This window comes from Bos grunniens, chromosome 28 (genome assembly GCF_055505025.1).
Source record: "Bos grunniens cultivar Pamir isolate PY7600 chromosome 28, Bosgru_T2T1.0, whole genome shotgun sequence".
Taxonomy (NCBI): Eukaryota; Metazoa; Chordata; class Mammalia; order Artiodactyla; family Bovidae; genus Bos; species Bos grunniens.
Window position 1 is genome coordinate 20482760 of NC_141192.1, and position 15134 is coordinate 20497893.

At 47.8% G+C, this 15134-nt stretch overlaps 1 protein-coding gene across 3 annotated transcripts in view; it reads right to left on the bottom strand.

The window, feature by feature from the left end:
* HK1 (hexokinase 1) overlaps window positions 1–15134 on the bottom strand; it is a 112761-nt gene that overhangs the window by 26837 nt on the left and 70790 nt on the right. For all 3 annotated transcript variants that reach the window (XM_086382618.1, XM_086382617.1, XM_086382619.1), the window contains 5 exons: window positions 12894–13042; window positions 7111–7230; window positions 5029–5124; window positions 4335–4434; window positions 4038–4221 (listed from right to left, as the gene is read on the bottom strand). In XM_086382618.1, coding sequence (XP_086238744.1) covers window positions 4038–4221; window positions 4335–4434; window positions 5029–5124; window positions 7111–7230; window positions 12894–13042 — 649 coding nt within the window. The remainder of the gene's footprint in view (window positions 1–4037; window positions 4222–4334; window positions 4435–5028; window positions 5125–7110; window positions 7231–12893; window positions 13043–15134) is intronic.

The window sequence follows — 15134 nt, forward strand, 5'->3', positions numbered from 1 at the left end:
CCCACCCATTGCTTCTAGTTCTGCCTTCTGGAGACACTCAGAATGATCTGCTCCCTTTTCTACATGATGGTCTCTTAGACACATAGACACTGCCATCCCCCTTTTCAGATAAAGGAAGCCTGAGGCCAAGAATCTGTCCTTTCCCAGTCCCTAGAGTCCCCGCTGGAGCAGCAGAACAAGGAAACAGCACTTATCAGAAGCCTCCAGCAAAAGCCAGCAAGCCGTGATCTGCTGCTCAGCAGTCAGATACCTATGACCATAGGCCAGTGGGTGGCACCATGGTGTTGCAGCCTCGCTGCATGCTGGTGGGCACAGGCAGAGCTGTGGCCCACAGGGCCTGGGGGAGTCTGGGAAAGGTGGGCAGGGGATTGGATGCTGACAAGGAATGCCCTTGGCAGCCAGGGTCTGCTCCAACGGGCAGCTCAGGGTCAGAGAAGGAAGGTGAGGTCTGTGAGCACTTAAAGAGGATTAGAACTGCTGAGAGAGTCTATGGAGCAGGCAGAGCAACAGTAAGGAAGGTGTTTGGGGGATGATTTGAAAAGAGGTGCAATTAGTCTACCACCATCAAGGCCAAAGATTTCTCCAGGCCAGACCTCCCTGCTGTCACAATCACTGCTGCTGCTGCTGCTCTGGGGGGCGGTGTCTCCTTCACTATGAAAGATGTGGGAGGGAATCACAGGGGAATGGGATTCAGAATTCCTAACAAAGCAGAAAATAAAAGAAAATAGAAGAGCAAAAGGCCTAAGAAGACAAGAAGAGGAGAAGGAAAATTAAAAATGAAAGAAGTGGGAGCTACATCTACAGTAGGAGACAGGTGTGGAACCAGGACAGAGGGCAGCAGGGAGGAAGGAAGGCCAAGGCCAATCCCTTTTAGAGGGAGAAACCTTCTAACCTGGGAGCTAGGGGAGGGGTCCTGAAGCAGCTGTCAGCAACGGAGGCAGGAGCCATAGAGCCTCTGTGCTGATACCCTTCCTGTCTGCTGTATATGGTCAGTACTCAGTAAATGTAAACTTCAATCAAAACAAACAAGTGGATGCACAGCGGTCTAGAGCCCACCTGTGCACAGAGCCTTTAGATAGAGCTAGCTAGATACTAGCTAGCTAGCTAGCACACCTCTGTTTCCAGCCCTGGTTAAAAACTAGAATCACTTGCAGGGTCTTGAAGACAGGCCTCAGCCTAGGCCAAGTAGGATTGGGAGGGAATGTGGGTAGGGTGGGAAAATACCTAGGCAATAATATGTTTTTTAAAGGTCTCTACGTAATTCTTCTTTATTTTTTCTGGCCATGCCATGCAGCTTCTGGCATCTTAGTTCCCTGACCAGGGATTGAACCTAGACCCTTGGCAGTGAAAGCGCAGAGTCCTAACCACTGGACAACCAGGGAATTCCCCTTTAAAAAAAAAAAAAAATGTTTTAATGTAATTCTAGTGAAAAACATTCCTCTAGGGGATGTCCTGGGGAATTCTTCTAAGGAATTAAGATTCCCCAAGCCGTGTAGCACAGCCAAAAAAAAGAAAAACATTCCTTTAGACCATTCATGATAATGTTTGTTCATAAATGATGAAATGCCTCTTAAGACATTCTGGAAGTTCACTATGAAAAACATGTACTTTCCAGCAGGACAGAAAACCACAAACCTAAGCCAAATTAAACCTCAATTTAAGCCAGCCGCCCTGTCCCAGGGTCCTAGTGCCTTAACTTCCCCATCAGTCAAACAGAGCAAACACCTTTCCCTGGTACAAGGAAAATGAAACGCTTTGAAGAACTTGACATTGTACAGAAGACACAGGGAAGACCCCCAAAATCAGGCAGATGCCTAGGAGACCAGCTACATTAACTTTGGCAAAAAACCCTCTGACCAATAGCCTATTTCTAGCAATATATGATACAACTCAAGATCTGTCATCTCTTCGGGATTGTTCTTCCCAAGACCTGACCTATGGTTCAGTCAGCAGGGAAGGTGGAGATGGACCTTATCCCACCTGTCTCACTCTTTTATACACGCACGTATTTCCCACCCATTTCCCAGCCGCACTTCTTATTCACTACTCATCCTCCAACCCCCATCCATCCATCCATCCACCTATCTTCGCGTGTCCATCTTCTATCCATCCCCTATTCCAAATAGGTTTATTGAAAGTCAACTGGGAGGCCAGTTCACATTTCAGCCCGAGGATACAGTTCAACTCTTTAGAGAAATTCAGAACTACATCAAAACAGATGACAGAAAATCCAGGTTTCCAGCCAAGCCACGCAGGATCCCTACATTAAGGCTAAGGAAACAGCCAAGGCCCTGGGCCTTATCTGCTCAGTTATCACAGGCAACTGCCCAACCTGCTCTGCTGAGAGGGATGACTTGAGACTCAGTGATTGACAGTAACTACAGGTACATCGTTTCTTATCTGAAACCCCTGGGGTCACATATGCTTGGGAATGTGGACATTTGAGGATTTGAGAGATGGAATATGGTACACATGCCCCATAGTACAGAATAGCCCCAGGGTGTCTGAAGCAGGACTATAATCAAGCACACATCTCCAGTGACATATATAAACACACAAGTAAATAGCTTCAAGGCAGCTGGGGTCAGGTTTTAGAATTGGGGTTTAGGTCAATGGATTGAGGGGAAAAAACCTTTGGTTATCAGAGCTGGGGCTCTTTATTATCCAGCTGGTGTTTCAGCATGCAGAGCAGATGTTCAGTACTGGGACTAAGAACTCAGGATTCTCCCAGTGAGAGATCTCATTTATTCACCACCACCACTCCCAGTGGAGGGAGGCTGGCCATTTATGCAATTCCATTAACTCAGGTGGAAGGCCCAGTCAGCCAGCCTGGGGGACTGAGATCTTTTGGGTGACAGATTTCAAAATGAAAAACTCCCTGACAGTGTCTCTCTGGCAAAGGATAAAGGCAATTAAGCTCACAGGGTCAATGAACATCTCCCAGCGTGCTGACAGCACCCAACTTCAGAATAAGGCTGCTGGGAGGTCAAAGAGGGCAGCATGCTAGCATCACAGAGAAATATGAATATGCACAAGGAGCTCACAGGAAGCAATGTCCACACCAGCCTAAATAATATCACTCATACTTCTGTGGCCAGAGCTCTCCAAGACCAAGACCAACTTGCCAGAGAAGTCTGATGCTATGACATCAGACTGTGTCTGTTATCAGCTGTGACCCATCTGGCTTAAACATGACACGGAAGAAGGTCTCCCCACAGTCTGCATGACTCACATGGCTCCCAACCACTCCCCTGCATGACAGGTATTTGTATATGTGACTTCCCTCCCCAACGGGACTTTAAGTTCTGGAATGGAAGGTGCTACTCTGTATGCCTGGAGCCAAGCACTGAGCTGGCACATCTCAGGTGCTCAAGAAGTGTGTGCAGAATGAATGGACACTTGCTCGCTCTCCCTGCTTGCCAGACACCCCACATGCTGAGTGGCCTCTCCCACCCTCAGCAGCAAACCCTACTGAGGACAGCATATGGAAATGTTGTTAAACCTTAGCTTCAGGCTAATGCTTGTGTGCTTTTAATTTTTAAAATGTTTACAAGAATACAATCACAGTGTAATTAAACAGAAATTTGGGGGTGAAGTGGGGGGTGGTAAATTGGGAGATTGGGATTGATGCATACATATTATTACTGTATATAAAACAGATAACTAATAAGAACCTACTGTATAGCACAGGGAACTTTACTCAATACACTGACCTATATGAGAATAGAAATCTAAAAAAGAGTGGATAAATGTATCAATATAAGCGATTTGCTTTGTTGTATAGCAGAAACCAACACAACATTGTAAATCAACTATACTTCAATAAAAATTAATAAGGAGAAAATAATTTGAAATACACTTTCAGTGTTGCAGACACCACAGCTGTGTGTGTCTCAAAAAAAGTGAGATAATATACACTTGATGGGTGATCCTTTTGTGATCACCTGGCTTCCTGCCCCTCTCGTCATCCACCCCAAATCTCCCCTTAAGCGTCCCGTAGGTCCTCTCTCTGACTAGTAAGAAAGGGTGGGACTCACAGCTGCTTCCCGGGGTTGAGCGACCCCCGGTCAATCTCCCGGTCGAACTCGGTGCGGATGTCCTCCAGGGCCCCGTCGTCCCCAAAGGCCCCCCACTCGGTGTTGACGCACATCCTCCCCTCGTCGCCCTCCACCAGGTCGATGTGTCTCAGCTCCTCCATGTAGCACGCGTTGGTGCCGGTACCTGGACGAGGGAGACGAGATCAGCAGCTGTGACCACACCACGTCACGAGAGAGACGGCAGCGCCAGCTGGAAACACCAGCCTCAGGAAGGGACAAGGACAGGGTGGGCGTTACCAATGATGAGGCCGACTTCACACTGCTGGTCGTCGTAGCCACAGGTCATCATGGTCCCCACCGTGTCGTTCACCACAGCCACAATGTTGGCATCATAGTCCTGGAGGGAGAGAAGAGGGGGTCACTGCCCACTCACATGTGGAGCAGAGATCACCAGCCTTTGAGATAGCCTGGCTGGAGGGCTCCCATTTCATAGTCTCCGCTGCTGCTTTCATCACTGCAGGCACTCAAATTCACCACATTCAAGCCCAGTGATCACGGTATGGAGACAAAAAGGTGCCCTTCGTTATTTGGCTTACAATTCTTTTCAATGTGCAGTTGACTCATAGGGCCACAGACCTGTGTAAACATCCCAATGCATCCGTGTGCCTTCTGCATTTGCTGCAACCCTGGCATGCTGCACTCGATCACACCAGCTCCCTGCACAGCTGCCCTCATGTCAAAAGGAGGCCAACCCCTGCCCAAGAGCTTGGCTCTTTGGTAGCACCTCGGACGGCTCTGCTTTGAACCAGCCCCAATCTTCCAGACTGTGAGCTCTCACTGCTCACCTGCCTCGGTCTTCAAGGACCCACACCCACCACACCGCCGCTACAGGCCATGCACTACTGTGCCCCAAAAGAACCTTAGTCACACAGCCTTCTCCCCACACTCCCCAGCTCTAGGTGGTCAAGGCAAGTGGCTAGTGAGAAGTTACCCCACGCTTTTTGATGGCTTTGTCAAGCAGCTTCACCACATCAGTTCCCTCCACGCCGCTCGCTTTAAATCTCTTTGTCCAGGTGATCAGGATGGCCTGCATAGGAGAGCACAGAGGGGTTGGAAGAGGGCTAGGAGGCCTCCGCAATCTCCAGGTCCCTGGGGAGTCTGCTCAAAGACAGTGACTCAAGGGAGTCTGCTCAAGGCCCAGGGGGCTGGCGGGGGACACATCACATCGGGTAACAGACCCAGACTCTTATCTCCTGTTTATCCATCCACACAATGGAATTCTCTGGGGGCTGCCACAGGAAAAAAAACCCTGCTGCTCACACTCAAACACAGTCAGTGGCTGGCTAGTGCGGTGGTGTCGCACAGCATGCAGATCTAACTGGTGTCAACTGCACAGCCAGACTTCATTTAGAAAGAGAAATGCTGTTATTACCTGATCACCTTTCTGTATCTTCAAACCAGACCTTGGTTTCCATGGCCCCAAGGAACTTTCTTTCGTCAGAGCCAAATTTCGAAGAGAAACAAAATGCTAAGATAATTCTGGGCTACTGTGCTTCTAAGAGCCAAGTCCTGAGCTTAAAGGATAACTAACTGTGATTCATGCCTCTTCCACAAGTTTGGAATGTAACTCCCATTTGTAAGCGATGACTCTATGTATACAGTATAATCCATTTCCGTGTGTATATTTCTAGAGAAACACTAAGGACAGATACCCAGTGGTTATTCACTTGAGACTATAGAAGCATAGGAATTTTATGTTGTGCTTTATACCTTTATATTATTTCAATAGTTTTACATGTTGCTTCTGTATCTTTTTCTTTAAATCAAGGATCCAAGAAAAGAATATTGTTCTATGTGACTATTCCCCGAGTGCAGGAAGTCATTATAAATGCGGCTTGTTTGGGAAGAGCTGCTATTTAGGCCCTGTCGTCTCCAGGGTGACACAGGGATGGGGAAATGTCCACATTGAGTCGCCCTGTGCTCCAAAAGCCGGGTAGCCTCCATGAAGGTTGCATCTGGAAGGGCAGGCAGCAGCCTGCAGCTGACCAGGCATTCCAAAAGCCCCCAGACGCTGTTATCACCCCTTCAATGCTCAGGCCCCCCAAAGCCTTGGAAAACACAGTGCTGTGGAAAGAACGTGAACTGGAAATCAGGACATCGATCCTATCCCCACCACTTCTGTCCATTTCCTCGTGGGCAGTCTTCCCAACTCCTCTGAGGGTGACTCTGTTCATCTGTCAAAAAAGGCAGCTGGTCTAGACACTCTTGAAGGTCCCAGGCAGCCTTGAGGAGCGGGCACAGGCCTCCAGATGGGTAATAAGACCCTGGGATCCACTGGCTTCCCAGCAGGCAGCATGCCCGGCTGAGCAAGCCCTCCCCAGAGAAGGGTCAAGGCTGGCAGGTGGCGGCCACACTTCTGGCTCTTTCTCCACCAGGCACCATCTGCTCTGCTCTGCCCTGTGGGGCTCTTGTGCCCCCGAGGACGTTCCCTATCCACTTCGGCAATGCCTTCTTTCTTGGAAGACAGCACCTCTGCCAGGCAGGCCACATCTGTGTGCAGCTTTCTCCCAGGGCCTAGCCCAACCCACAACCCACAAGGACCGTACTCAGTCCACGGCCACTGATGAACAAGCAAACAGCCAGCAGCCGCTTCATTCCCGGCCCATCTCCTGCCTCTTCCGGCGGGAGCAGGGAAGTCTCACCCTGTCTTCTGCCCAGGAGCGTGGCTGTCAAGCCTCAGCTCTCAAAAGCCAAGGGAAACCAGTACTGACAATGGTCCTCGTGAAAGGCCACTAACCCTGCTTTGTTTTCCTCCACATGCTTGAGTTTAAGAAATGGTTTTCTCTACCAAATGGCCACGAATACCGTGATTTGTCACGAAAAATACACATATAACTGAAGCAACTGAAAAATAAACATGGTTATCATGACCTTACATTCATTCTACAAATGCTTCTGAAAAAAAAAAAAAAATACAAGACACGCAGACCATCCAGTAAGAGAAAGGAAAAGGGTTCCTTAGCATTTCCCCTCTGGGGTGTCTGGGAAGCCTGATAATCCCAGAACGTCTTACCTCGTCTATTCTGGATTGCCGACAAGGGAAAGAAAACGTGAATCCCACAGGTAATTTCTTGTCCTTGATTTTTTTTTTCTCCATGAAGTCTCCCAGGCACTCAGCGACGTGATCAAAAAGCTGAAGGAAGCACAAGAGAGCAGTTGGGAAGGAAAAAGAGGACTTAGCACTTCAGGAAAAATGTGAGGGATTCTCTGCCCAACACGGAAAGGAGCCTGGCTACCTTGCTGCCCATCCCAAGGCACCTGGCGGCCAGGTGGGGCTTTCCCTGGAGGTTCAGCGTTAAGACTCCCCATGCTTCCACTGCAGGGGATGTGGGTTCGATCCCTTGTTAAGGAACTAAGATCATGTATGATGTGCAGCACAGTCAAAAAAAAAAAGGAAAAGAGAAGCCAAGAAGTGCATGACTGGCAAAGAAGAGTCCCTTGAAAACAGCCTGCCTCGTGGGCCAGCACGGCTTAGGAGGCCTTTTTAAGCCTTCACGTGGCCTCTTGTGTATCACCTGGGTACTAAGATGTATCATCTGGGTATTTAGGAAATGTGAAAATAAGAGAAAAACAGTTCATCCTCCACTACACACAGGCCATGGACCGCCAGCAGCCACCCAGGCAGAGTGGCCATCTGGCCCCTTCTCTCTAACTCCATCTCTCTCTCCCTCACTGTCAGTTACAGAAGCTCTGTGAGTCAATTCCCTAGCCTCCAGGCCACTTGAGTGATCTCACAATCTTTGAGGTATCCAATTTTTACTTTTAACTCAAGTTCAATATGCATGCAAAAAAGTGCACGTATCCTAGGTGAAGGGCTCACTGGATTCTCACAAGGTGCACCCACCTGTGTCAGCACGGACACCCTCCCGTGCAGTCACTGCTACTGCCACCCATGCTCACAAGGCCTCGCAAGCCACTCTGACTTCCAACGCCCTTTGCATGGTTGTCTACCACGGATAAAAGGAACAGCAGTGTGCACTCCGTGGCGTCTGCCTTCCTTTCCTCTACATTATGTGTGTGGGCCATCCACGTAGTTGTATACTGCTTCTCACTGCTGCACAGTATTCTATGGTGTGAATCGACTACGATTTATTTAGTGAACTGAAATTTAAGTTCTATGACATGTTGTAGAACTTGCTGGCTCTACAACATGCTGCCAGGATATGCATATGTATCTTAGAATCCACTAGAAAGAAGTCAGAACACTGTTCCCCTAGCCTCTGTGTGAATACTGTCAATGACGGCAAGCTCATCACCTCTAAGGCAACTTCTTGGATTTATCCAATACCTCCCTCTTTCTCTAAAGTATATCCAGAACTGAATATAATATTTCATATGTGCTCTGATCAAAAAAAAAAAAAAAAAGCTTAGTTAAACTAAGAACCTCCCTTTCTCTTAGCTCTCTACCTCCATTAATATAACCAAACCATATATATGCTCTTTTGGCAACCATGCCACAGTCTAGGTAACCCCTCTTTTTTTTTTCACGTGGCTGTCATCTAACACTAGGCCTCCCGTGTACATGGGATTGACACAGCTAATGGAGCTTCTTGAAGCCCAGAGAATGCAGCGTTTGCAGGGCTGAACCACAGTCACAGGAAGAAAGCTCAGCCAAGGCAAGGCCAATTGCCTGAAGGCTTTCTCTGCAGGGTCCTTCCCCTCCCCCCCACCATATTAAACTTATAGTTCTATTCAGGTTTGATTTTAACAAATGTGTCCAGGAGAGAGCCCACGGGAAAGGGTGGAGTCCATGGGGGTAGATCCCCCCCAAATGCCTGAGGAGGGGGCAGGTCCCCTCCCCTCTCCTTCTCTTCCCTCCTCATCTAAAGGGATTTGGGGGGAGACCTATACAGGGGAGGAGGCTGGTCCCCAGGCTGTGGGGGTGGTGCCTGGGATAAAGGGCTATGGAGGAACAAGAACCCAGACCAGAGAGGAGTCGGGGAATGGCACAAGGACCATTTGCCAGAATCCACAGCTTTCTGATTCCAGATTGAATTTGCAGATAAAACACAACTAGACCATAAGCAGCACCCACTTCCTCTCCCCGCTAGGGCTCTGGTTCGAGGGGAGAAGAGACAGTTTCACCAAAACCATGGTCTACTCACTCCAGGCCACTCTGTCGGAGCTCCCTGACAGATTGAGGGGACAGAGGAAACCAAAATTAAACGTCGGATAAATTGTGTAGGAGGAACCCAGGAAGGACCCAGCCAGAGCTGGGCCAGGCACCACGGCTGCCCCTACAGCCACTCTGTAGAGTCTCCTTGAGAGGAGGCCGGAAGTCAATATTCCCATCCCCATCTTTCCCCAGATGTCTCTGACCCAGCTCTGCAGTCTGATCTTCCTGCCAAAGGAAAGGAAACCTTGTCAGTTCTGACTTGGGAGCCTCTGTCCCTGAGTCACTATTACTGAGGCCATGGTGACAGCGGCAACTCTGACCAAGGAGACACATGACCACCTTCCCTGGCAGAACCCAGCTAAGCTTCCTGCGACCTACATTTCTGAGCAACGTAAACCCGTTACTAAGCCCGACAGCTCGCCCCACGTCATCTGCCGGAAGAAGCTCCAGGCTCCCCGTGGCCCTCAGGGGAGCCAGCTGGGTGGAAGGCAGGCAGGCTGCGGGCAGGAAGAGGCAGGGAAGTGAGTTACACAGGGCTGGGGCGCTGGAAGCAGCCTCTGGATTGAAGTCAAACACACCCACCCCTTTGCACTCTGCTAAAAAGGAAATGCCATTTGTGGGATACCCCAACGCAGGGGTGACAAGCCTGCTCAGAATAGACAGGAAGCTTCCCCCAGGCTAACTCGTGTCTGGCCAACCAAAAAGGGAAGTTATCCAGCCTCTCTGCACTCAAAATTTTAGTGACTAAAAAACATTTTTTTTTTCTTTCCTGACAGCATGCACATTTATTTAATTTAAATAAATTTAAGTTATTTATTTAGTATTCAAAATTCCCCAAGCTAAATAAGTGATGTTTTAAGAAGGACGCAATTATATTTCTGAAATTATTAACGCTTAAAACTGTGCTGACACTTTCAAGATACTTTATTTCTGTGTGTGTTATGTGTGTGTGTGTAGAGCAAGAGAGAAAAAAGGGTAAAACAAATAGTTAATTGGGAAATCTGGATAAAGGACATAAAAAGCTCTTTGTGCTTATCTTAAAGTTTTTTTGAAAGTTTAAAATTATTTAGAGTAAAAGGTTTTAAAATTTGTTAAAAATTCCTGCCTATGTTTAAACATGAGATCATAGCCCCAAGAATTCAGCACAATTCACAGGCTGTGAGTTTGAACTGCTTCATGGGCAAAATGGGGCCCTTTGTGGACTAGAGTATTCTATAGGTCAACAAGACATATCAGAAAAATGGGCCACCGATATTTATTGCTAACCTCACACCAAACTTCTAGACGAGAGGTTGCCTCTTCATCCCTATTTTTCAACTGCCAACCCTCTCCTCCCTTGATCTCTTGAGCCTTCCTCCTTGCCCACACATTTCTACACTCTCAAAAATTTTTAGTAAAAACACTAATTAATTTATTAATTAATTAAAGAGTGCCCCACATTGCTAAAACTGTCACATCTGGAGCCAGACTGCCCAGGTTCAAATCCCAGCTTTATCGCTTATGTGCTGTGTGACCCAAGGGGCTGATCACTTAACATCTGAACCTCAATCTTCTCATCTGTGAAACAGGAATAATAATAATATCTACCCACAGAGTTGTAATGATGATTAAATGAGTTAATCTGTATAAAGGGCTTATATCAGTGACATACATAACAAGTTCTATGCAAGTATTTGCTCTAATAATATTATCATTATCCTCATCAACATCAACATCTTTTCTCTGCAAACTGCTTGAAAGGGGCAGCTACAGAAACAGCTGCAAACAAAGTAATCTTGGAGCTGGGAAGAAGGGGACAGAGGCTGGGACAGACAAGGTCCTGGGGGCAGCAATTAGAAGAGTCATTAGCTTCGGAACTCTGAAACAATAAATATTCACGATGTGTGAGAAAGCATGATACACAACTGTATGATCTTAATTACATAAAAATGGACACTTAGTTGTGTAAATACACAAACGAGACCTAAAAGGACACATCAAATGGTAAACTGCTCACGAGTTTGGATGACTGTGTCTTCTGCTTCTTGTGTTTTTTGGTTTCCTAGTATGCACATGTTAACTTTTAAGAAATAAATGTTTTTCTAAAAATCTTAAAAAAAAAAAAGTCACTGCAGAAGTGATGTAGCATGCGTGCACCTGAAGGAGGGCATCCCCTTAATTTACAAACCCTGCTCCTAAAAAGCCAAGACTCACAGGAATGTCCATGGCATGGGGGGCAAGTCCCAGAGGTGAAGGCAGGAGGCAGAGGTGGCTCCTCCCAAGGGCCATGGGGAAGAGTGACTAATCAGTATTTGTTGGCAAATAGAAAGAGCAAGATGCCAACCGGAGGCTGCTGGCCACCTGCAGAAAGGAGCAGTGTGGCGAGCACTGGGCAGGGTGAGGAGACCCACTCGCTGGAAGCCTTCATGCACACACCTTCATGCACACACTGAATGAATGAGCCAATCTCTGCAGCCCTGTTATGGAGGGATAGCGGAGAGACCTCTGGGCAGGGGCATCTGATGAACGATGCACCCGTTTCAGTGACTGATAAAAAGTGGCCTAAGGACAGTGTCCCCATCAGTGCTCACAGTCTGAAAAGCTCTGAACACAACCCCCGCCCCTCCTCGGCAGCAGGTGAAAGACCAGGATTAGCCCTTTTTTCTGGTAGAAGGAAAAGGTGGAATTTGCATTAGGTCCCATCCATGGGAATTTAGGAACAAGGAGGAGTCAAGGGAAGGCGCTGGGCTTCATCCCAAAGTCCAGCCCAGAGCCATTAGGTTTTCTGCAGAACTTAGTCATGAACCTTGCTGTGAACACACCCTCCCTAAAACAAATATTTGGCAAGCTCTGAATAATACATATCCTGACAACAGCCATGACCTAGGAGGCGAGCTCTAAATGGGAGGGGAGGGGTCAGAACATCTGCAGGAGACGGGGAGGAGCAGAACAGGACCAGAAATGACTGCAAGCCTGTCAAGGGCTGTCCACAACCTGATCACAGGGTCCTCAGTGAGCCTGCGACCTGCCACCCACCACAACCAGATGGGGAAGCAGGAGGGTGGACAGGCCCTTCTGAGCACGCGCATGGCCTCGGCCAGCAAAGGAAGGCAGCCCTTCCGCTGGCAGGGGTTACAAGTGTGAGAGGAAGGGATGGTGACTTTCCAGGCAAGGCCCTGCCCTCGCTGCTTTCCATGCCAAGGTCTCATAGGAGACTATTCAGTTGGGAAGCCAGGAGCCCTTTAGAATAGTCCTGGGGCTCTGAACTCAGATTCCTGCTGTCCCACAAGGTGACAGCCACAACTGACGAGGCCGAGGCCTTGGGGGACTGGGTGAGGAGGACAATGACTTGGAAGAAGGGCTTTCACCCAAGGGCTCTGCTGTCCCTCTTCTGGGGAACCACCCCAGGATCCTTAGGGAATGAATGCATTTACCCGCTGGGCCTCCTCTTTACACCCCTCACCTGACAGGCCCCGCAGCTGAAAGGACCAGTAGCCCCCTCCCACCCTCCAGCTCATTCACACAGTGGGGATCTCTTCAGGCAGTCACACCCTTCCACCCGGGAGTCCTCCTCTATGTATGCCTATGATGGACTCGCCCCAGGGCTCGGCCCACCACTGCTCTGGGGCTGGTTCCTGGGGGTACCCTGGAGCCTGATGCTTAGGCCACAGGGGCTAGTCAGAAGGGAAGTAGAGACCCACCTGGCTTCCACTGCCATGCATGATGTTCTCCGGGGTGTCGTAAACCTCAGACTCCATATGAACAGCCTGGTTCTGCTCGTGATTCACTTGCACCCGCAGAATTCGAAAGGAAGATCCGCCAAGATCCAGGGCGATGAAATCTCCCTTTTCTGTTAAGGAGACAATAACATCACATCAGATTCAAGTCCCCTGGGAAGGCCGCACGCTTCACCCACTTCTCAACAGGGTCTGGCCCCACTTCACCGTGCTTTCGGCCACAAAATAGGAGTCATGTAGACCCCATCACAGTACAGCCCCACCTGGAAGAGTGGGCAAGAGAAGCCCTCTCCCAGCCAGGCGTCCCTAGGCAGACAGCTTCACACAGTCCCGCTCAGTCCCAACTGCAGGAGAATGGAAGTATGAACTTCATTCAAGTATGAACCATCGTTCTCCAACCCTTTACCCCTTCTCACAAATGGCTATGTTATCCATAAGGTAAAAATAAAAACAGCACTTCAACTCAGAGAAAACCCTACATCCGAGGTCTATTCCATGCCGTGAGTTCCTTTCCCATCAGCTGAGACACCAATTCCAGCTAGTTCATAGCTCCACTGATTCCCCAGGGGATTTTTTTTAGCTTGTAGTAAAATATACATAACATAAAATTTTCCACTGCGACCATTTCTCAGTGTACAACCCCTTGACATTAAATATGTCCACAGTGTTACACAACTACCACCACCATTCTCAAAAATTTTCATCATCCCAAACAGAACCTCTTAACCATTAGGCAGTAATCCCCCATTTCCCCTGTCCCCAGCCCCAGGCAAACACTATTCTACTTTTTATTTCTATGAATTTGCCTATTCTAGATATTTCACATTGTATCAAGCCTCCAGGGTTGATCCCTGTTTTAGCTTTTATCAGTAGTTTACTCCTTTTTTCAGGCTGGGTGATATTTCATTGTATGTGTATCCATTCATCAGATACTGGACATGCATGCTGTTTCTGCCCAGGGGATGTTTTTAACAGAAGTCCCTCCTGGTCAAGAGTAAACCGGTTTACAAGAGTCAACCGGCTTGAACCGGCGTTATTCCTCACGACCAGTGTGAGCAGTGATTGGGGTGGACCTCAGTGGGTTAGAGAAAGACAACAGGCCTGTGTGCCAAGACTGCCACAGAGCACCAGTGGAGGTGGCCGCGATGAGAAACCAAGCCACTAAGCCTCCACCCAGCATTCTTTATCCCAGGTCCCCTCCAAAATCAACGAAAATCTGTTAATTTTACTTCTGATGCTACATTATCACTGTCTCACCATCACCTTACTTTCTTGATGATGACTTTTGAAGCATAAGAGTTTATAATTTTGATGAAGTGCAACTTATCTTTTTTCTTCTGTGGCTGATGCTTTTGGTGTCATATCTAAAAATCCATTGCCAAATTCAAGGCCACAAAGATTCGTACCTATGTTTCCTTCTAAGAGTTTTATAGTTTTAGTTCTTACATTGAGGTATTTGATCCATTTTGAGTTAATTTGTGTACATGGTCTGAAGTAGAGGTTCAGCTTCCTTCTTCGGCACATGGATTGTTGCTGCTTGGTTGCTGAGTCATGTTTTTTGTGATCCAATGGACTATAACCCACCAGGTTCCTCTGTCCATGGATTTCCCAGGCAAGAATACTGGAGTAGGTTGCCATTTCCTTCTCCAGAGGATCTTCCCGACCCAGGGATCGAACCCATGTCTCCTCTGAATCTCCTGCGCTGGCAGGCAGATTCTTCACCACTGAGCTACCAGGCAGGCACTGTCAAATAGCAATACCATTTGCTAAACAGACTATTCTTGCCCTCACTGAAAAGTCTTGACACCCTTGTGAAAAATCAAGTGACCATAAATGTATGGATTTATTTCTGAACTCTCAATTCTTTTTTTCCCCCTGTTTTGAGATGTAATTGACACAGTGAACACTCAATTCTGATTCATTGATCTGTATATCTATCCTAACAGCAGTACCACACTGACCTGACTGCTTATGAAAATTTGAAACCGGGAAGTGAAAGTCCTCCAACTCTGCTCTTCTTTTGCAACATTGTTTTCACTATTTTGAGCCCCTTGAAGTTTTTATTTTTTTTTTAAGTAATGGATTATTGGGTTTTTTTAAACTTCTGTTTTATAAACTGACACCCTCTTTGTATTTGATTCCAACAAACTTTAGGCTCTGACACACTGCTCTATTTCTGGAACTTAGAATGGTTGTTTGGCATAT